Raw genomic sequence first — 22,022 nt, forward strand, 5'->3', positions numbered from 1 at the left:
ATGACCAGAATATGCCTAGGTAAGGGAGGTTTCCTTAGTAATGGCATGATATACTGCCCAAGATATCGGACTCTATATATTTCCCAATTAGGACTAGACTCCGATGCCAAGCAGGGGTAGTGCGGGGACTAGTCCTCTTTTGATTTGGGCTTGGGACATTAACCTGAGGTCCACATATAACGGAACAATTGCTCGGGAAATTCAATATTGTGCCGACCTTCTGTCACTTACGTTTACGTTGCTCCAACTCTTCGATTCACATCGTAGCCTCAAAAGCGGTGTGGGGTTCTAGCTTGAGCTATTCCTAGAACACATCCCCCCCTGTGGATGCCCAGCAATACTCTTTTAAAATGCGCCAATCTCTCCGCCGAGCCTGCGCTGCATGTGCCAGATCAAAGTCCAGCTGCGACCTCCGGACACCACGGTGCTCCCGCTGCATCAAGCGTAAAGTCGAGTGCGCCTATGTGAACGAACCTTCGACGGCGCCGGCAACTCCCGGGTGGCAGAACGGGGAATCAACAAACCCTCTAGGTGGATCCGGCACTTTAACTAACTACAGATTCGGGTCCCTTGATCCTTTTGATTCGTATCCGCAGACTAGACTTCCTCGAGAACATGTTCAACGTCTGATCTACGGCTGTATGTAGGCCTCCAATGAATCATTGTCGATGAAACCCTAGCTTACCCATTTAGTCCTACACAAAATCGCATTCCAATACTACCCTCTTGACCTAAATGCGACTTCAAATCCGTTTTTAATCTCCTGGTGGCCTCTTGCTCTAGGGGATCCTGCACTATTTCATGTCTCTCTACAGACAGCATGTCTTGACGAAGAGTTGCAGGCTCAGAAAGGGTTTCAAACCTCCGAACTTCTCATGGCAGACTCGGTGGCACTGCTACGACGCAAGGTTGAATATATGTCGCTAGCTGTTCAAGATGGGACTATGAACTCAGTCATCACCTTGGCAACCATCGAGGTAAGTTACTACAATCATCCTCTTTCCCTACTGTCTCACAATTTGAATTGATCCCTGATTACTTTTCACACTTAGTTTGGCAAAGGCAATATAAAAGTCGGCGAAATGCATGTCAATGGCCTGAAAAAGCTGGTCGATATGAGAGGTGGTATCAATGCAGTAAGGCAGACAAGCCCGCTCACCGCGAGAATGATCAGTTGGTAAGACAATCCCTTTACAACTACAACCCAGAAGGCCGATGCTCACATGTCTCATAGGGTATCCATGCTCATCATGGGTTATCCTCAATTCGAGACTCAAGATGACTTCGGCATCGGAGATGGCATCCCTCCTATCCCGGAATGGCAGTTTGACTCGGCCGTGCATGACGATCAGCTATTTGATCTCATCAACACCGAAGTAGACTATGCTGTTAGCAATGTTTTCAATCGTCTGCGCAACATCTTTCAGCGAGCGCGCAATACTCCTTTCCCATCCACACAACTTCACGACCTTACCTGTTTTGTCATACACCGACTCCTTCTCTCCGCCCCAAGTACGACAATACCTCCTCTATCACCAATGACGGAATCCATCCGCTGCGGAATCATACTCTATATGTTCATCGCCCAGGGGCCAACATATTACTCCCATGCAGTCATATTGAATACGATTGTCATTCGATTTATGGAACACCTCGAGTATCTCTCATCAACACGTGCGTATGACTCACTTGACGTCTGGTTCGCCGCGGTCGGACTGGTGGCTTCAGCTGGCACGGCTCATCACCGGTGGTTCATGAAGAGGGCACAAGATGTAGCTGCTTTTCTACAACTGGGAGACTTTAGTGACACGCTTGTCCACATCAAAGCCGTCTTATGGCTGGAGAAACCACAGAGTGAGGATCTCTTCCGATCTCATTGGGACACCATCTTCAATTGCACGGATCAATCGATACTCTCAGATCTATCGGTATCGGTCACACCATACAGCAGTAGTGTGGAATATATATGAAATACAATTTCATTCAACTTGACCCGTCGGCCGTAACACAAACCAAAAGTGCGTGTGCAAAACAGCAGAACGTGCGTGCGCAACTAATCCCAGCCCCCTCCAAATCACGCCAACTCAGCGCGGGCCTTAAGATCCCTGTGGAAAATATCGAAATGGGCACGCATTTTCTTCCCAAGCAGGGAAGGACTCATAATGAAGGCAAGAAGGCCTTTCAGATCCTCGGTCTGTGTGAAAACAGTCGAAGCACCATTATTGGCCGGCTCGATATGGAATTTATGCAATCCAGCAATGGTAAACACGGGCGGGCCTTGCCAAGAAAACAAGCTCTCGGTGTTCTCCTTTGGCGTTGAGAATCTTCAGCATTACTTTTTCTTCATGCTTGGGAAAAACATGTCATTCTCACCTTGACTTCAGCAACGAATTTAAAGTTCTCAATGTTGACTTCGATTTTGTCTCCTGAGGAAAGTTCTTGCGGGGTTTTGGTGCTGTCCTTGACCTCGATCCCCTTGAGCCATTCTGTATGCCATTCCGGGTATGCTGAGAAATTCAGTAGCTAAGGGAAGGCTGGGTCAGCTTGTTTTGCCAAGCATTCCGGCCTCAGGGCTAGTACATACAATCTCGCGCACTTTGGCAGGCGGCGCGGCTATTTCAATTGTGCTTGTGATCATTTTTGTCGGTGGTGTAGGGAGGTCGGATGCACGAGAAAGGGGATACAAAGGTTATTTTAAAGGAAGTGCGTGGATATAGCATAGTGCATATCTTTGCTGTATCCATCGTGTACTCCCCACCCGATCTGCAGATAGCCTCAACGTTTGTTGTTTGTTGTCTCACATTTTCATATCTTCCCGAAACATAAATATTGAAAAATTGTAAAATTCTTTTAGTCTATATCTAATCAGCTTGCAATGAGATACAGAATAAAATCCACCCCCAAGATTATATAGAAGTCATGACGTGGTCAATAACAAGGTCATCAAAAATCTCGAATCTACACATGACGAGTCATATATACATAACAGAAAAAAAATATACAGTTTCACGTGCTTCGACAATGTGTTCGCATATCCAGATCAAGGCTCAACGCTGATCCTGCTAACACGACGACCATTGTTCTTGTCTCTGTCTGCGGCAAGCGTAGATGCGAACTTACTCTTCGCACGAAGTTGCGGTCCCTTCCAGTAGAAGATATAGATAGGAGTGACAACCAGACAGGAAAGACAAGCCAGAATAGTGGTTGCATATTCAACATGCCACTTGTTTCCGATATTCGTGTACATGGGCGTGGCATACATGGCAGAGATACCAGCGAGAAGATCACGCGCGAAAGCGTTACCACCAGTCGCAGAAGCGGAGTAGACACCATAAGAAGCGACCATGTAATCAACCGAAGAAAGGTAAATGGCAAAGTTGGCGATACCGACACAACCGGAGAAGATCATAGATCCGATCCAGTGGACATTTCTCGAGTCGCCGAAGGATGTCCATGCGAAACCGAACAGACCAATTGGTTCGAGCGGGGCGAGGAATAGAAGCCACTTAAGACGACGCTCGGGTGGGATGGCGGCATCACCGTGTCTGAGCCGAAGCTTTTGATCACGAAGGAACCACGGGAAGTAACTGAAGTAGGCAATGAAGTAGGCGGCGTTGATCGGAATAACTGCCCACGCTTGTGCGAGCGTGCCGAATCCCCATCCTTGCTTGTACACGATGGCGAAGCTCTCCAGGAAGGTGAAGATCAAAGCATCGGAGAAACCAGACAGGAGAGAAAGGCACAGGACGATGGGCTCGCGCAGAAGCATGTAGAATGGACGCGCCCAAATCTTTCCGGCTTCCTTGAGGGAGACACGGGGGGACTTGAGCTCGTTCGGTCCATAGATATTGGGGTCTTCTCCGGTTTTGCGGCGGCGCTTGGCTTCCCGGTCCATGATAATGGTCGCACGACTCTCGGGCATGAAGAAGATGATGATTTGGGTGACTCCTCCGAAGATGAGTTGGATCCAGAAGAACCACTGCCAATCAAGGACTAAACATCGGAGTTAGTGATATGTTGCGAGCCAGTATAGGATGGTAAGTTGTTTGCTTACATCGCGCAATTGGTCCTCCAATCACACCACCAATACTGGTACCGAGACAAGACGACAAGACGATGAATGCGAGAGGAAATTGTTGCGTCTCTGGCTCGTAGATATCGGCAATGAGACCGAGAGTGACACTACCACCAGCAGTAGAGAGACCGCCCTATATTATGTTAGTTTACTAGATTATCAGAATGCTAGCTGGAGGAACTAACCAATGCACGAGCTACAACAAGACTACCCCAGTTGGGGGCAAGGGCTGCAGGGAGTTGCCAAATGTTGATAAGGAACATGGAGAGCTGGAGGATAGGCCAGCGACCGAATTCCTCGGACCAAGGAGCCCACAGTTCACAACCAATAGAATAAGTAACCAGGTAAGCCATTTGGCCTGTACGAGCATGTTGCTCGCTAATGTGAAAAGCCTCGGAAAGATTCTTGACAGCAGCAGGGTATACTGAGGTGTTAAAGTTCATAGAAACCTGAACGAACGCGACCGCGCATAGATAGGTCCATTTCTTCCATCGTGGCCAGCAGTATCCCAGAATCTCGTAGCACTCTCCTTCCTTGAGCTCGCGCTTCCCGTCAGAGCGTTCGCTCTCTTTGCTCTCTTTTGATTCAAGCTCGGCGGAAATATCGACTGGGGCGCTAGATTCACTATCTGCGCCATCGGCAGACGGTCTCCCTTCTCCGTGAACATGTAGAGCTTCGTCTTGCTCTGGGGGCGGCATCCTTGCGTGTGGGGGATGGAGCAAAGAACGTGGGAAGAAGAAATTTTTTTGTGGACCGCTCTGTTATATGTACAAAGTAGTATAGCTATGTGCAGACTTTTACCTCGGAGACACCACGGACTGAAACCTGATTTATAGTGGATTTACAAAGTGGGTTGACAAGTGGATCTACATTGCTCTCAGATTAAGGGTGTGGTGGCGGCCGTGGCGCATGCATAGTTATTGACATCGTAACGATTGAAGATTTATCATAAAATAGTATCAAATAGTGATAATATATTCACTAAACATTTACAATCTTCTCTAGTCTTTTGACCGAATATCTCAAATAGAAAAAAAAATGCCAGAATTGGCTTGTGATCTCCAGAGCTGCTAGGGTTGCTGCTGTTGCTTGGCATTCCCCACCCATACTTGACGTCAGAACATTCTCTTCTATTGGCCCCCATTACTATGTTAGATCTGGCTATATAGAATAGAATATTCTTCGGATTGCCACATATATAGAATCCTTTTCTAGGCCTTGGCTGACAAAATCTCAGAGAGGTGTGAGCAGAGATGTGAGTGGTATGAGAAGAGGTATGAGGGGAGGTATGGGGTGGACAACCGTATATGTTGTAGAATATCACAGTCATATCCACTGCATAAGTATATTTATGCGGGAGATCTTCAAGCATAAACTACAGACTTCAAGCCCAAGCATTGGATCTTCATTGATCATCATTCATAAACTCTGTTAAGGTAGGGTCATAGATATAGTAGGCCAAAATGACATCATCCCTCTACCGAGGTATGTACACATACAATTATGTATGGGTGCTAGATTATAATCTATCATTGACATCTATGAATTGCTATTTACCTTTATTAGAAAGCTCAAGTAATCATGTCTAACATTTGGCGCTTAAGACATCAAGTACGTATGCCTTAAAATCTATCTTATACCCTTTCTAAATCAGATAATTGGGATGTTCGGATATTTTCATAGACAATCCATTTTTGAACTCGAATGTCTATGCTAAAAAAAGGATGCTGAAGTGAATGTGATACATCCATCCTTGTGATACAGGTGATAAGGAAGATAAGGATATGCACTGAGCGCGACTCATGCGAACTTCGTTTCAACAGAAATGTACGCACGTAGGATTCATGGGATCCTCCAACCTACCTCTTATTTACACTCTTACCAAATTAAAACCTTTCTGTCATGTATTTCATCGCAATTTGATATAAATAGGGTCCGATGGTGGACCTCCCTCCAGACCCACACGTTTTCGACCTCTGTTCCCCGATCGCATACAACTACCACACAAGGAATCTCCTCTCCACAACAGACTGTGATGAAGATAGCTTTTATCGCTACACATCAGGACGCTGGCTTTGGAATGAGAAGGAACAGCTTTCTCGCCGCTATGTCGAGTTCAATCTTTCAAAACTCGTCAAGATCGCGACCCAGGCGACAGGGTCTATGTCCTGCGTCGAAGTGAAGAAGCTTTCAGAGGGGAACTTTAACAAGGTCTTTTTTCTTACCATGAACGATGGGAAGGAATTCATTGCAAAGCTCCCAAATCCTAATGCTGGACCTCAATACTTTACCACGGCTAGTGAGGTCGCGACCATGGACTATGTGAGGGTTGCTTGTCATGTTGCCAAGCTATATGATCTGAACCCTTTCTTTTAGGTTCGAAATGTACTCAATATTCCAGCCCCCGTGGTGTACGCTTGGAGCCCCTCTGCTGAAGAGATTGGAGCCGAGTATATTATAATGGAGAAGAGCCCGGGAGTGGAACTTGGCAAGCTGTGGGATGATATACCGGGTCCTGACAAATTCGAAATCGTTCAACAACTCATTGGATTTGAGAAAGCACTTGTATCCACTCGGTTTCCTATGTACGGAAGCCTATATTATGCAAAGGACCTTTCCGAAGTTCAATCAGATCAGATGATTGACCTTGGAGCTAAAAAGAGCAATATGGGCTTGGATTTTGCGGTTGGTCCGACCACAAATCGAATGTTTTTCGACGATGGGAGAAATGCTGTTGATGCAAGCGTACACCAAGGGCCCTGTAAGTGTCTCTCTCTCGGCTCATTGGCAGACCTTTTCTTTTCTGATAGGGGCATCCGTTGAGGATTACGTGTGTGATCGTGTTCGCCGTGAACTTGCCTGTCTACAGACCTTTACACATTTCCCACGTCAGCAAGGCCTTTTTTCTGGGCCTGGTCAATACCAGCCCACCGCTCAACGCAAGCAAGACACGCTGCGGAATTATCTCAAAGTGGCTAGACTTTTATTACCAGAAGACAAAGAAGTATCCAAACCTGCTTTATGGCACCCCGACTTGCACGGGGATAACATCTTCGTGAATCCGGATCAACCAACGCAGATTCTTTCTATTATTGATTGGCAGGCTGTGAACCTGTCACCTCTATTTCTTCAAGTCCGTCATCCAGGCCTGATTGAATTCGATGGGCCCATCCCCGAGGGACTACAATCTATCAGTCTACCCGAGAATTTCGATGAGCTCAGCGTGGAAGAGCAGCTCGAGGCGAAGAAGCTTCGTGCTGCTCAGTCTCTCTATAAACTTTATGATATCCAGATGATGCAGGACTGCCCCGAGGTTGCAGCCGCATTGCGGTTCAAAGATTCACTTGCTGGCCAAATCACCGGCCTTTCCGGCTCTCTCTTCAGTGACGGTGAACCAATTGTTCAAGGCATGCTCATAAAACTACAGGAAGAATGGGCAACTCGTGTAGGGTCGACCGTCCCATGTCCACTTTCTTTTACCGAGAAGGACAAACAAAAGCAACAGGAGGACGAGGAAAAGTGGGCGAGTGGGGTTGTACTAATGGAGGATTTCATTGATCAAGTCGGCGTATACCGGGGATGGGATGGCTGGGTGAACCACGACAATTATGAGCACTACAAAGTGCGGCTGGAACAGTGTCGGCATGAACTTTTGAATTCTCAATGCACTACAAGTGAAGAGAGAAGGCAGTGGGAAGCAGTATGGCCATTTGCAGACAACCGCCAACCATGATAATACAACACTGCACACCTACGCTTGAGTGAGAATTGCAATAAGCAAAAGCAGCATATGTCATCTCGGTGCTAATTCGGTCCTGATCCGGCCAAGTCGGGGATTATACAGGGAAGGTGTGTGACTAATAGGCCGGCGCCGCATGTCAAATAATATCTACCAGTTGGCTCCCTTGGGGGGTTGCCCTCTTTCTGTTCGCTATCATCTCGCTTTTAGAGGACTCAGAGCTCATCTTCAAAGATTGGGGCGCACATCTCTCCCCTCGAAAATCTCAAAGGACGCATCTCCCTCAATAGTCTCGCAGTCAGCAACGAACGTCTCCCATCTCTCTGCGGAAAGGATTGGAGCCGCAAGATAAGGATCCAACGTATCCAGGCTGTCCAAAAGCTCGCCCATCCGCGGCACAAGAGCATCGGCTGCCTTGCGTTCCATTTCAAATTGATCTGCCCGCTTGAGTCCCATATTCTCAACGTACCAACTAGAGTCGGTCTTGACTACACCGGCTTCGTATAGAGCAAGCAAATCAGAATCAACTCCAGCATTGACCGCAGCCTCGTATGCCATGCGATGTCCTATCGCTAGGATCATGGGCCGACAATGAGGGAGCATGTGATTGTTGTAGGCTTCGCTTCTGTGGCCTTCATGGATACCCGCCTGGAGCTTCAATAGTTCTGCAATGTAGCCTTCCTCATGCTTTGCTATTAACGAATTTGGATTGATGGCTTTGGGGATTTCGTATCGACCGAGGAGAATTTCCGTGGCCAGTCCTATAATGTGTTAGCGGTATAAAATGTACATGCTCAGATTTAGGGGACCTCACGAATGCAAAGAACGAGAATTTCCCCTTCTGCGATACCATTGCATCGGTTTTGAGCCTACACAGACCTGTCAGTACTTCGTGGGTGATCTTTCAGTTGTCAAATCAACGAACCTCCATTTCCACCAGTTGATTATGAACAAACACGCCTTGAGCGCCACACCGCTCAAGAAGGTTTGAAAGGCTTTTCTGGGTGTGTTGCATAACAGCTCCCTTGAAGATAACCGCAAACCCATGTCGGACAGCAAAGTCAACTGAAGTATCACTGAATTCTGCCGTGATCCAGTTCGCAAACGCTTCCATAACCGCACTCTCTGCCAGGGCATGCAAGATGGGCAGCTGCTGGGTACGGAAGGAGGCAATCGGCTTCGGAGATCCTTGAACATCACATATCATTCGACGGAAACTGTACTTTCCCACTATGAGCGCGGCACATTTCAGGCCAGGGATTGTTGCTAAGCTTAGAGCCAATGTTCCAAATCCTAGACGGTTAATCGCTATCAAAAATTGAATTCGCATGTTGGCAGGCTTTCTGGGACTGCCTAGCATGGCTGTTGGTTGGAGGCGGACTTGGTTGAACGAAGTGATGGAGTGGTCGAGAGTCCGTCCACAGGCGATGGGAGGGAGTAATCTGAACGTTTTTAGTCGTTGAAGTAATCTCGTTTGTTTCTCTCACGCACGTTGATGTTACACCTTTGCACATCTTCCTCCCGTCTCCAAGTGAAACTATAAAAGGGCGGATCCCTCTATCGTCTCCTCCAACCATGAGACGTGCGAATACAACAGCAATTCGAGGAATGCCTGCTATGGGCATTGAGGGTGGCATAAATCTATAGATGTTAATATAGTATCCCTTCTGCTTTCGTTGAATTTCCTACTTTGCTGCTCCGGGTGTCGGGGTGTGGAGAATAAAACTACCATCGGACTGCAATGTCGCTGTGGTTTCGAGGTTTTTCGCATCACAGCCATGGCCAACCTCGTTAAGCATGAAGCAAGCACTGTAATATGATATGTTAGCATGGTCTATAAATTGGTATTGCTGGATTTATCGTACGAAACATCGAAGTTCAGAATTTTCTCCATCACAGGTCTCAGATCCGGCCTCTTCATCACATAAGGGGCAATTGTACCGGCAACAAGGTTAAATTGAATTGAGAAAAGAACGTGAGCCACAGTATCTCGGATGATTATTGGGTCCATATGCGATTGCCAGAACTTCGGGGTGAGAGAGAGGATGTCGTCAATGGTGAGCCCTATGATCTTGTTAGTCCCGATACAGTGACTTCATGCTGTATAGACTAACGATGATGTCTGGCTATTGACCTGGCTCGGTAGTAAGAACGTTCCAGGGTTTTATAGCCTGGATGCTCATATTCCTTCGATTGGAATAGAGGAGTAGATAAGAGTTGCAAGGTGGATTCTGTTTGGGGCATCATGGAAGACGAAGGAACTAATCTCAATTATCAAGTGAGATAACTTCTGGATAGATGTGCGATGGGTTGTTTTGTATACTTTATGTACAAACTGCTAGCTGATATATTTCGTATCGCCTAGAATCGTAGTGTTTTGGCCTTCTAACTTTCTTCCCTGCAACACGAGATGCCGGCCAATCATTTTGCCTGTTCAGTAAATTTATGCAGAATGATGGAGACTTAGGCAGTATTTTCCACCATGATAAAGGCTAATTCCTATCGACGATTTGGATGTTCTCATTTAAAGTGCGGCGTCAACTTATGACGTATGCAGGTTATTCTATAATTTCTTCCGAAATACTACTTAGCACTGAAAAGAACCAGAATCATATTCCATCTGAAGTTGAAAAGTCGCCGTGGCTATGCGAACTAGAAGGTTCACCAAGGCCCATTACAATGTGAACTGGGTGGAAAATAGTGAAAAGGCAGCATTCGACTGGTCCAAAAGATTGGGCAGAGAATTGGATGAACTATGAGATTAGTACGGAGTACTCCGTACATCTCTTCCTCACCGACAAGATTGAGAGTTTATCGTAGCAGATTTTGTTCCACCTGCACGTTAGTGGATACCTTTTGATATGTTCCTTGGAAGTGGATCACCATCTTTCTAGATGTGGAGCTGAGCATCTCGCCAAGATGTGATAGACTCAGCTACTCTACCTAGAGCTGATGCTGTCCGTGTTTTCCCGCAATTTCTTTTTCTTTTCTTTTCTTTTCTTTTCTTTTCTTTTTTTGCTTCCAGTGCGGCTGTTTCCATGGCATACCTGGATTATAGCGTATTAATGGACTACCTCCCAAAGCTCTGTAGTAAAAACAATATCGAATATACTAATAATGCATTATCGAGTACCTATATAAGCACATACTATATGCCATGCACAGACGCTGATCTCCGATCACTTGACTTGTGTGACCTTGGAGGATCCTTAGGCCCATCGCGTGTAGGCAAACTCGCGTACATATGTCGATCACTTTGAGCTCCACATTTCAGTTACCATCTGAAGTACTCCGTAGATTGTTCAGCTTATGTGTCATCAATTTGTTTAGTTAACTAGAGCAGCTTATGCGGCCTTGTGGTGTATTTTTAGTCTCAGATATCATTCTATTTTCATGTATTGTTCAATTGACACTACCTAGTGTACATCGGGTTCTTGGGCCGAAGCGAGGCTTTGGTACATGCCTCCAGACCTCAAAGTCTACCCTCCAAACCGGTCGCCGTTTAACATTGACAAGGGATTGGAAGCACCAACCAGAAGTGTTGGCGCCCCACTGAGAATCTCCTTGAAGTTGTTGGTATGATTCTGACACTCCCACTTCGAGAGTCATTGTTGGATTCTTCATTCCTCCCGCTTTGTAATTTCAGAGCATTGTCTGGGTAGAAGGAATACAAATCATCTGCTCGTGTTGAACATACGGCATGACTAGTACCACTCAGTCGTTGTGAACTTCTCTTGGCCCTTGGACTTTTGCATGGCGCGGAACAATCTTTGGGTAAACGAAGCGCGATTTGAGTGTTCGGGCGCAATTTCATGAGCTCCACGCGCCACCACGAGGTGAATGTTTGTTGTCGAGTTAGACTGCCGTGTTTCAGCGGCCGCATGGCAGCAATCCAGTATAACTATCAGGAACTTCAATAACACTGATCTGATATGTTCTCCTTCCTTTGCAATGGACCGAAGAAGACGTTCGGTGTACTTTGACCAAGTTCCAGCCTAAGGGATCGGATCGCCTGGCTTTAGAATCGGTAGGCTGGAATGGATACCGGGGTTACTGTGGACATATATTCTTATTAGTCTAGCTCTTATTATAGTTAGTTAGATTGATACTCTTACCTTTTAGGGTCCGTATTAGCTGAATTTGTTGATGTGTTGGGTGTCAAATAATCTGGGCCCGTATAAGTTGGCCAAGTGAAGTGTAAAAGTAAAGAGGAGAGGACTCAAAGGAGGAATAGGAAGAAAGAGGAAAGTGGGATTATAGTACTCCCACGAGGAAATCTGATAGATAAATGATACGTTTATAGCAATACCTCAAAAAGGAATATCTTAATAGGAACCTTCAGAAGTCTTTTCAGTGGTCTCTTTAGTGGTCTTCTCAGAAATAATTCTGTGTAGACGTGCCAGTTCTATAGGTCGGCAGCAAAAAGAAGAAGCGGAAGGAATGTCTAAAGAAAAAACTTCTAGAGCAGGTTATGGAACTACTTTGTAATATAATACATATATGTATCCATGAAGCTGGTGAGATCTGACCAATCAGCATGTAATGATTCAGTACGGCTCCGACCAAGAGATCCACTTTGAGGCGGCTCCGATGTGGGGCCCTCAAAATGTTTACCTACATATATGCTCCTTACATTTCCAGATATTTAAAATCTTCATCTCCATCGTACTTCAAGCTCATATTACCACTCTCAATTACTCTTCTATTTTAACACAGCTTCATGATGAACAATCCTGCAATTGTTATTGTGCCGGGTGCATGGCACCGACCTGCACACTTCCAAGGCCTTATTAATGAGCTAGCAAAAGTCAACTACGATGCAGAAGCTGTGACCATGCCTTCAGTGGACTCCAGTCCACCACTGGCCAGCTGGAACAAAGATGCGGAAGCTGTCCGTCAAGTGATTATGAACAAACTGGATGCTGGGAAGGACGTCGTCGTGCTCGCACATTCATTTGGCGGCGTTGCCATGTCCGAGGCAGCCAAGGGTCTGGGAAAGAAGGATCGAGACGTACAGGGTTTGAAAGGCGGGGTTCTGAAGCTGGTATACATGTGCGCGATGGCGTTGCCGGAAGGCCAGACCCATATCGGCCAGTTAGTCCCGCAGACGCCCGAGGAAGAAGAGCTCGAGCGTCAGCGCAAGGAATTGGAGGAGAAGTTTGGTGGACTAGATGTGTCAGCGGTATGGGCTCCGAGTATTTGCTTCTATATCGACAATACTAACCTGTCGATAGGACGGAGCAATTAGTCTCCCGAAAGACCATATCCACCTCGTGTTTTATAACCGCTGCGATCAGAAGGATATTGATAAGGCTGTGGAGCTGCTCGGTACATTCCCCGTGGGCCCGTTGACTGTTCCTGCCACGTACACCGCTTACCGTGAAATACCGAGCACATACATTGTCTGCAAAAACGACCAGGCATTGCGGGAACCGTTCCAACGGAGGATGATTGCACAAGGCGAAGGTTGCTTCGATGTGGAGGAATGCGAGGAGGGCCATTCCCCATTCATGAGCAACCCGGGCTTCATTGTCGACTGCATTCGGAGGGCAGCCGGGGAGAAACTCTAGGCATGAGAAATCCTCCACTATGCCCTATCCCTCTATGTATGTATAGAGTTTTTTTTAGGTAATATTGCTGGGCATGAGAAGTGTACCATATTTGGATGTTTAAGTTTACACTATGATGATTCTCCTCTCCTTGAATACATTTTCGACGTGGGCGTGGGACGTATTATGTAGGGGTCCAATCAATCGGGTTCAGCTAGGCAAGACTTTGTATTTCTGTATCGGCTTTGCTAACAATCAGTTAACTAAAATGGGCCACCGGTTACTAGTAGACCTCCGCAAAGCCCATAAAAGCCCAAATCCCAACCCACTAATTGCTTGGGCTTTGGCCCTATCCTCGGGCCCACTGGTGGGCTATGGGCCCGCGGTAAAGCCCAATAGGCACCAAACAGGTTTTTTAATAACCCTCTGTTTAGCACCGTTTCTCACTATTATACCTAAGGTAATATTCTATTCATTTAAATAGTTTAGAATTAGTTACTAGTTATATTTCTATATCACGTTTAAAAACGCGAAAAACGCGTTGATTTAGATAGTTCAAAAAATTACAGAGGCCAATTTATTAGATACCGATGGGCTTTAATGGGGACCCAATGCGCCCCCATCAATGGGCCTGGGTTGGGTTCACACATAGGATTAATAAATCCTCCGGTATGCCGGCGTACAGCTCCAACATTTGAGTGGTGCCTCATATTTCAGTCACAATTCAAGGTGTCAGTGGCGGCGCGGAACGGAAAAGCAATACAGCCGCGTCCGGAATAACCCAATTTAGGACGCTACCTCATCTTGTAGGTATCATGTAGACACGGAATGCCGGGAGACCTCAAATCTCCAAGGGTATCAACATCTCCCGTGGATCAACCACGGCGCCAAAACACAAGTTGTGATCCATGTAGACGTTCCAAGCGACGCTGTGTTGTGCAACCAGATCCAGAAGTGAGTGCTGATGTGATCTGCACGAATTGCAAACGCCTGAGACGCCAATGTACATTCGAATTCGCTATAGCCCAGTCCAGTAGGCCTTTCTCTCGCAAACGACAGAGACGAAACTACGGGGGAGCCAGTGGGTCAACACCACGAAATGAACCCAACGACTTTGATGCAATAATTGAAGAAGTCACTGAAAGTCCGAGCAATCGATTCGATGCTGCCTCTATCGCCGACCAAGACGTTCTAGCAGCTTGGCTGAATATTGATTATGATGAGATCGTGACAGATAGGGTCAACCTCTTTTCAACCAACCTCGAGCCTTCTGGATCATTCGATGCGACTCTTTCTGGACACATAGCGCCAGAGACCCAGCGTGAGGATCAAGTTACGGCTGCCACTTCCCAACTGACTCGCTTGCACGGAGGACAAAGTCTCGAATCAGTTAATCACCGACCAGCGGTTGGCCTTTCATTCAATAGTCCGATCTACCTGTTGAATTCTGGAATCGACGCGACGATCTTCGGTGATCGTCTCGCTCGGATCTATGAAGCAATCGCAACAGCCAGTGCCTCCAGGTTTTTGGACTATGACTGCAATCTCTATGCGACTGGGATTCGCTACCGGTTGGGGGACAGTGACTCGGCGAGCTCAGATAGCTCGGCACCTGCCAGGTCAACCGTGGGTCCAACCGTCATTGCACCCCGGTTTGCTCTTCCTGGTCACTCACAAGCAATGTCTCATGAAATTTCCTTGCTGGGAAGTGTTCGGTTCCTTGATCATTTGGGCGACCTCTATGGCAATCGGTTGAACTCGGCTGCGCGAAAGAAATCAGATGAGACCTTCATTGCAGTCCTTCGCGCATTTTCGATGCAATGGTTGCCGAGTTCCCCTTCTTTTGAAACGAGATCTGCTTATGGTGACTCTCCTCCGAATTCAAAGACTGGAGAGACAGGAGATAATTCTTCCCTGGACGCTTTCATTGATGCTTGGGCACGGGCAAGATCACTTCTCAATGAAGCGCATGATGTTCGATCATTCCGAGTTGTATTGGCAACACTCATGTTTGTCGGGATTGTTACACCAACTAAAATAACCGACAGGGAGGATCCTGTACCAAACCACTTCCTTGACACAGCTTTGCAAAAGTTATCCTACTTAGATGGGCTGGTCAAGCAATACTGTGCAAACCTAGGTCCATCATCCACATACGGCGCTCTTGCTGAAGCATGTTTGAACATCATCCGGTGGACTGCGTATATCCGCGACACAGGCGCAGCGTTAGCGATGGATCGACAATGCAAACTTCCAGATATGTGGGGTACTACAAAAGGTTAGTGTTCTTTACGTAGGCACTTTCAAACTCATGGGAACTAAACTACAAACGCATAGTCCTCTCAAATAAAGACGCTGTGGCAGCATTGGCAGTCACTCAAAATATTCTAGAGCTGGATATCAATGTTCAACCCATTTGTCGGAAAGCCAGCGCGGAAACATTTATTGTCTGGAGGCAGATTATAAACATCAAAACCGTTGCTAATCAGGCGTATGGAACTCTACATGAGCGGTGCTCGTCAACAATCGAAGCTATAAACATTAGTGTGGCTGCTGTCCGTGGCTTCAGCGAATTATTCCAACCTTTCATCCTTCAGTGCATCAGGAATTTCCATTGCCTGTCCACGTGTCCTAGGATATCTCTTGGTAAGCCAGACACCTACACGTTGTCTAATTCGCTCACTCGTCCTTTCTCCCACAATTCTATTACTAGTGCCTCACTGACTGGTTATGCCTTAGTTTCCCTCGTGATGTTTTGGAACCTTGGCATTTTCCTTCTCGCCGAGGTTTTCAAAAAGGTAACCCAGGGCCTTGATTCCTCTGTCGAACAAGAAATAGGCCCAGCGATTCGAGAATACCAGCGCGACGCAGCATCGAGCGTGGCACAGGTAGTTGAATGCGTACTTAAATTGCCCACCGAGGAAGCCTTCAACCTCCAAAACGGACTTGGCGCGGAAGTACCACTCACCGCTTATCATGTTACTCCGAGTTTGGCTGTCACGGCCCTCCAACGGGCTATCGAGAGCGTGATAGGCCTACAGCTTCACTCTAAGTGTGATGGCTCATTAGAGAATGATGCACAGCTTTTGGTACCGGACGGGATCTGGGACTGCCAAATCAACATTCTCATGAAAGGACTCATGTCACTTGACGTTACTATTGGCGGATCACAAACCTGTGGCGTGGCACTTAGGGGGTTGATGCACAAATATGGGGACATACTATCCGAGTGCTGGACTTCAGGGTTTGACTCATGAGCATGTCAACGTGGTGGACCTAGCCGAAGAGCTAAGGACATACGAAATGAGGGGAAGATATATATAGGGGTGTTGATCGATACCAATGTCAGGTACATACTGTCGATATTGCCACTGTTTTTCCGCTCTGAGCCTCACAAAATTGCCACCTGACTACATTGAGCAACTAAGGTTGAGCCCAGACTCTGAGATTTACTGAGTTAGACTCTGAGTGCACTCATTGAAGCGGCGGCCAAGATAGGTTTCAGTACTTCGAGGTCCGTTCGACACATACCTTAGGTGCAAACTGGAATCTCGAGTAAATCAACCCTATATAACAGAGCATACAGCCTTGAGCGTTTCCCTCTTCAATATCTATAATCGATCAGGCCAAGAAACCCTTCTATTTTCAGTATTTCAGTATATGAAAATCATGAATTGATCACTCCTGAAAAGATACCTTTTTATACCACTTAGATGAACCCATTATATAGAGAGTGAAATTGGATAAGGTATTAAGATGATTCAATATCTTAAATATGGTATTTGTGGCGGCTATAGCCTTAGCTGTACAGGTTCATGTAAGGAAGTCGGGGATCGGAACAATGGAGACTTTCCCGGAGACTTTTCCCCGAACTACAGTCGGTGTTGTTGCTCCGGAAATGGATTCTGACAAATATCTAGATAGCATCAAAACTGCATTGCATTTCAAGACAGCTTAGCCTTATTTAGTTCATATCTTAAATTTAATTATCTCTATTTTCTCCATAAATCTCCTCTTCGCCACTATAGTCAAGTGACATTCAATCCTATTCAAAATGGCCACTACGTCATCTATAGAAGGGCAGGAAACTGCGCATGATTCCAAAATTCCACCAAGGCATGGCGATGGTAAGTCTCTCTCAAAGATTTCCTGAGCTGGAGGCCTTTTGAACTTGACTAACTCAACCAGATCCAGGTATAGGTTCTACACAGACTGTGAAAGATGAATACGTCTACATTGCCGATGGCTACTCCTTGATTCGGCGGATCATCTTCATCATGACGGTGTGTTCATCCATGTTCACCAATCAGTTGGGCTTATGCAACAGCCTCACGACCCTGGAAATAATCGGAGATTCCTTTAGTGTCACCGACCCTGGTAAACTCTCGTGGACAATATCTGGCTATGGCTTGACTCTAGGGACATTTATCTTGATTGGAGGACGTTTGGGTGACGAGTTTGGCAATAAGGCAATCTTCATCATCGGTATGGGCTGGCTTGCTTTGACCAGCATGATGGCAGGGGTCTCTGCCTATTCCAGCTACCCCGTCTACATCCTTGCTCGTGTCCTGCAGGGCCTTGGTCCCGCCTTGACTGTGCCTAATGCACTCGCCATTATGGGAAAATGCTTCTCCGGACACAATCGAAACATGGGGTTTGCATGGTTTGCTGCATCAGCCCCAGTCGGTGCGATGGCAGGTCTCCTCTTTGGGCCCCTCTTCGCCATAGCTTGGTGGCCATGGATCTACTGGAGTCAAGCTTTGGGGGTTGCCTTTCTCTTCGTTCTCTCTATCGTTGCAATCCCAAATATGCCTGTCGATGGTGAGAAAAAGCAGCGACAAACGATTCGCGAGATTCTAGACCGCCTCGATATTCTGGGAGGTACAAACGGTGTGATAGCTCTGGTTCTATTCAACTTCGCCTGGAATCAGAGTCTTGTCACTACGTGGGACGAACCTTACGTCTACGTATGCCTGATCCTGAGTGTCTTGTTCCTGGCAGCGTTCTTTTACATCGAACTTCACCTAGCTCGCTATCCAATCCTACCCGTTGCCGTTCTCACTTCCGACATCGCCTTCGTCTTCGGTTGTACAGCAGCGGGTTGGTCCACATTTGGCATCTGGGTAAGTACTAATCTTGGCACCCAAATCAAGTCAAACTAAGCATGTGTCTAGCTTTTCTACGTCATCCGAATAAGCCTCAATATCGGTGGCCAAACTCCCATTCAACTGGCTGCATGGCTTTCTCCTATCCTCATCACCGGCATAGGAACAGCATTGGTCGTTGGCAAAATAATCACCAAGGTTCCAGCCTCGTCCATCATGTTGTTTGCAATGCTTTGCTACTTCGTCACTTCCCTTCTCATGGCCTTGCGACCCGTACACTCGATATACTGGACCTACTTCTTTTTCGCTACCATTATCGCCACCTTTGCAATGGATTCATCGTTGCCTGCGGCCACGATCATCTTCTCAAACGCAGTCCCTCGACAGTACCAGGGCATGGGATCCAGTGTGATCATGACGATTGTTGTCTACAGTATATCGCTAGGTCTTGGTTTCGCTGGTACCATTGAACTTGAGATCAACAATGGTGGACACACCAAGGCAGACTTGCTTCATGGTTACCGGGGTACTCTCTGGTTTTCTGTCGGTTTGACAGCATTCGGCACTGTTCTCGCCCTTATCTTTCTACTCAAAGATTTTCGAAGACGAAGGTTGGCCAAGAATTAACGGAAGAAAAGAATGATTTAGCGGATACTTGAATGGTTCCAAGGTTGAAGGGCTGATCACTCATCGATCAGTATGCCTAGCGACAAGGCCTCTGGCATTACATATCACATGGTAATGCACAAGCCCAAGCCTAGGAGGTGACCTCTTGTGATTATCATGTATAGTATATTATATCAGCAACCAGGAGTTTTATGTTGTAGAATAGAACTTGCAGGATCTTGTGAAGAAGCTACGAAGACAGAGGTGGAGTATCGATTGGATGAGAGTTGAAGACCCCAAAACGACCAAATATGATTAGAGGAGTTGATTGCAAATAGGCTGATACAACAAATATTTAGACTGGCATTACTTGTGAAAACATGGTGGTTAGGTTGAAGACTCCCGACCACCGCTTTTCCCCGGAATGTTCGGGCAAGGTAATTACAAGGTAATCTGTCAAGAAGAGCCTGAACTGTGACATTTGTTCTGTTATCCTTCATAGAATGCCTATAATCAGTTAGGCTTTTAATAGCCAGATTGCACAAGTCTTATATACCGCCGAGGCGCTATTGGTTCACGCTGTAGGGGAAAGGCTCCCCGCGGATCAGGGCTGCGCAAGTTGCAAAAGGCGGAATATTCACTTCATACGTCTTATTTCTTGGGCAGCATTATTGCTAGTATTGAGCAAAAAGTGTACTGCCTGAGGGAAGCACTCTATCTCTCTTAATTGGATAATCCCCAAGGGTGGGGGAGTGTCACCCAGAGGTAACCCTAGGACCCTTGCTCCCTTCCTGTCAAGCAGCTAGTGATTAAGCACTGTGGGCTTAGCCCGTAACGTGTTGTCACAAATTACTACGAAGCTTAGGAAGGAACAGCAACACTGAATCAACAGCCTCTGCATTTGCATTATGGAATAGGGAAACCGCACCATATGGACAAAAACCCAAACCAAGGCATATTAATCATAGAATACAACAAGCCAGACTAGCACCTTCCTTTTCAACTCCTTTCACAAGAAATCTGAAGATCCCCCTGTTCAGTACAACAATAAATGTCAGTTGAGTCCTGCAGCAATATGTTCCAGAGCGCATACCTAAGAATCACCCCTGAAGATTGATCCAATCTGAACAATCTCATCATCATCATGGTAGCCCCAAAAGCCTAACAGAACCTTTTCTCCCACTTTCTGCTCATGTGGGTTTCCACCATCCTTTGCTCCACCTTTCCATTCTCGGCTGTTTCCCGTTCCAGTGTCGAACGATTTGATCAGGAAACGGTCAAAACGCCATCCAGTGTAGAGGGACATCTCAGTAATGACCTCCTTAGCGTTTAAATCGAATTCCTCCCTAATGTAATCATCGTGATTCTTCTTTCCAACAACCTCACTTTCAGAGTGGTCAACGTAAACTAGCTGAAGGGCTAGAATCAGCTCCTTCGGGTTTGGTGGCTTGCCATTGCCAATCCACACACGAATCTTATCCACTTCAGAAGAGCCATGTAGCAATTCGAATGCTTTTTTGCCGGCTGGATCACCTCCTGTACGTGGGTTCCTGATTTCCCCTGGGCCTCCAGGAGCTCTAGGGTTGCCGTTACCCATTTTGTGGGGAAATAGTCGAAGGATAAAGGTTTTGAAAAGAAGGGGTTAAGATATATTAGAGCAGGGTGCAAAGGAAACTGTTGTCCTTTTGCACTTTGCGGTGTGACTGGGAATTGATCCAAAGCTTGAGGATTGGCATGGTACTTATAGCATGAGATGTAAAGGATAGTTCCCAGGAGCCCTGGAAACAGAATAGCTGAATGCAGCGCAGGATAGAGCTGGTAGCACTCCCCATGATATTATGACCATTCCGATGTAAACTTGCTATTCAGAAGTAGAGTTGCATTCGGTGTGGATTAAGCTGCAAGGCCTGCATGATTCTGCACTAAACCAGGTGCAGTGAGAGTCATATTAGATTGGATTCACATAGTCTCATAGTCATGTTTGAATCATGTTTGAATCACCTCCGCAGAAGGAATCCCCGGGCATGTTTGTGCCTCATGACTCAAGTGAATAACATCATGGAATGCAGGGTGTCCTTGAATATGGAGGCATAATATAGCCAGTAGTCGTGTAAGCTTAAGTTCCCATCCATCCTGAGTGAATATTGCAGATTTGGTAGCATAATTTACTTATTCAAGTAACCCTTGCTGCTGTATTACCCCGAGTTACTTCGTACGTAATATGGCATAAAGAGTTCTATTGATCAACAGCTTAGTTAGATTGGTTGTGTGGGTGGATGCTTATGGAGTTCGGTTAGGGCTACTTGTGTCAGCCAGCCATGCACACCTCATACCAAGGCCCAGAATGCAGACACAGCCAGCCACCAAACATGTTGAATCCGGGGACGGGCATCATCAATGATGATAAGATTCTCTTGGCTTTCATAAGCAATTGTTACTCTCTGGATGAGCTATGTATTTTGGTGCCCTGAATTACGTCGGTTTTCTTTTACAAAGCTATAGCCGGATTGACCATATGTGTATACAGACAAGATCAAGAAGCACTTCACATATAATAAATGGATCATCCTCTATGATCCGCAGCTATGAATTCGATTATCAGCAATGAGACTCTAACTGATAGAAATCAGGTGTATGGCGAAAATACTGGTTATAACATGATGATAAAATTCTCTCTCTGACTAAAAACAATAGTTGTCTGTATTTTACATTCTATCCAGGTGGTTGATCACAATTACGCAAGTTGTATAGTGAAGAGATCACACATGTTTTCAAGTAAAATGACGGTATCATTCCAATTCCTGACAACACCTTATCCTTTGGCTGATATCAACAAACGCCGCTGTCTGAACAAGCAAATAAAGATGGCACTAGTGTAGCCATACACCAACCACATGGATAAATCCCTTTTCTCCTGTAGATAGATCTCTCGTCCTTTCTCTCCAGAT

General features: G+C 46.3%; 9 protein-coding genes across 9 annotated transcripts; 5 read left to right on the plus strand and 4 right to left on the minus strand.

Annotated features, from left to right (window-relative positions):
* Nucleotides 1–350: 350 nt before the first annotated feature.
* Nucleotides 351–1,970, plus strand: PGRI_065230 (Zn(II)2Cys6 transcription factor; the record flags this gene model as incomplete). The annotated part of the gene is made up of 4 exons (XM_040794237.1): nt 351–639; nt 694–977; nt 1,053–1,177; nt 1,235–1,970. The coding sequence occupies 4 exons, from the start codon at nt 351–353 to the stop codon at nt 1,968–1,970; spliced, it is 1,434 nt and encodes a 477-aa protein (XP_040649487.1).
* A 104-nt stretch (nt 1,971–2,074) lies between these two features.
* On the minus strand, nt 2,075–2,638 carry PGRI_065240 (SRPBCC domain-containing protein; the record flags this gene model as incomplete). The annotated part of the gene is made up of 3 exons (XM_040794238.1): nt 2,075–2,308; nt 2,374–2,523; nt 2,585–2,638. 3 exons carry the CDS (start codon nt 2,636–2,638, stop codon nt 2,075–2,077), a joined length of 438 nt encoding a protein of 145 aa, XP_040649488.1.
* A 402-nt stretch (nt 2,639–3,040) lies between these two features.
* PGRI_065250 (Major facilitator superfamily domain, general substrate transporter) lies at nt 3,041–4,773 on the minus strand (the record flags this gene model as incomplete). Its single annotated transcript, XM_040794239.1, has 3 exons — nt 3,041–3,993; nt 4,055–4,208; nt 4,261–4,773. 3 exons carry the CDS (start codon nt 4,771–4,773, stop codon nt 3,041–3,043), a joined length of 1,620 nt encoding a protein of 539 aa, XP_040649489.1.
* Nucleotides 4,774–6,013: 1,240 nt separating this feature from the next.
* Nucleotides 6,014–7,808, plus strand: PGRI_065260 (Aminoglycoside phosphotransferase; the record flags this gene model as incomplete). The annotated part of the gene is made up of 3 exons (XM_040794240.1): nt 6,014–6,397; nt 6,452–6,836; nt 6,886–7,808. The coding sequence occupies 3 exons, from the start codon at nt 6,014–6,016 to the stop codon at nt 7,806–7,808; spliced, it is 1,692 nt and encodes a 563-aa protein (XP_040649490.1).
* A 234-nt stretch (nt 7,809–8,042) lies between these two features.
* On the minus strand, nt 8,043–9,997 carry PGRI_065270 (Acyl-CoA dehydrogenase/oxidase; the record flags this gene model as incomplete). The annotated part of the gene is made up of 7 exons (XM_040794241.1): nt 8,043–8,575; nt 8,629–8,683; nt 8,740–9,256; nt 9,306–9,455; nt 9,504–9,623; nt 9,680–9,878; nt 9,949–9,997. The coding sequence occupies 7 exons, from the start codon at nt 9,995–9,997 to the stop codon at nt 8,043–8,045; spliced, it is 1,623 nt and encodes a 540-aa protein (XP_040649491.1).
* Nucleotides 9,998–12,537: 2,540 nt separating this feature from the next.
* PGRI_065280 (alpha/beta hydrolase) lies at nt 12,538–13,384 on the plus strand (the record flags this gene model as incomplete). The annotated part of the gene is made up of 2 exons (XM_040794242.1): nt 12,538–12,996; nt 13,049–13,384. 2 exons carry the CDS (start codon nt 12,538–12,540, stop codon nt 13,382–13,384), a joined length of 795 nt encoding a protein of 264 aa, XP_040649492.1.
* Nucleotides 13,385–14,364: 980 nt separating this feature from the next.
* Nucleotides 14,365–16,620, plus strand: PGRI_065290 (uncharacterized protein; the record flags this gene model as incomplete). Its single annotated transcript, XM_040794243.1, has 4 exons — nt 14,365–14,396; nt 14,446–15,641; nt 15,701–16,009; nt 16,103–16,620. The coding sequence occupies 4 exons, from the start codon at nt 14,365–14,367 to the stop codon at nt 16,618–16,620; spliced, it is 2,055 nt and encodes a 684-aa protein (XP_040649493.1).
* Nucleotides 16,621–17,417: 797 nt separating this feature from the next.
* Nucleotides 17,418–19,095, plus strand: PGRI_065300 (MFS transporter; the record flags this gene model as incomplete). Its single annotated transcript, XM_040794244.1, has 3 exons — nt 17,418–17,490; nt 17,552–18,486; nt 18,538–19,095. The coding sequence occupies 3 exons, from the start codon at nt 17,418–17,420 to the stop codon at nt 19,093–19,095; spliced, it is 1,566 nt and encodes a 521-aa protein (XP_040649494.1).
* Nucleotides 19,096–20,167: 1,072 nt separating this feature from the next.
* PGRI_065310 (Mannose-binding lectin) lies at nt 20,168–20,671 on the minus strand (the record flags this gene model as incomplete). Its single annotated transcript, XM_040794245.1, has 1 exon — nt 20,168–20,671. One exon carries the CDS (start codon nt 20,669–20,671, stop codon nt 20,168–20,170), a length of 504 nt encoding a protein of 167 aa, XP_040649495.1.
* Nucleotides 20,672–22,022: the final 1,351 nt, after the last annotated feature.

Source organism: Penicillium griseofulvum (assembly GCF_001561935.1).
Source record: "Penicillium griseofulvum strain PG3 chromosome Unknown contig_91, whole genome shotgun sequence".
NCBI classification, from domain to species: Eukaryota; Fungi; Ascomycota; class Eurotiomycetes; order Eurotiales; family Aspergillaceae; genus Penicillium; species Penicillium griseofulvum.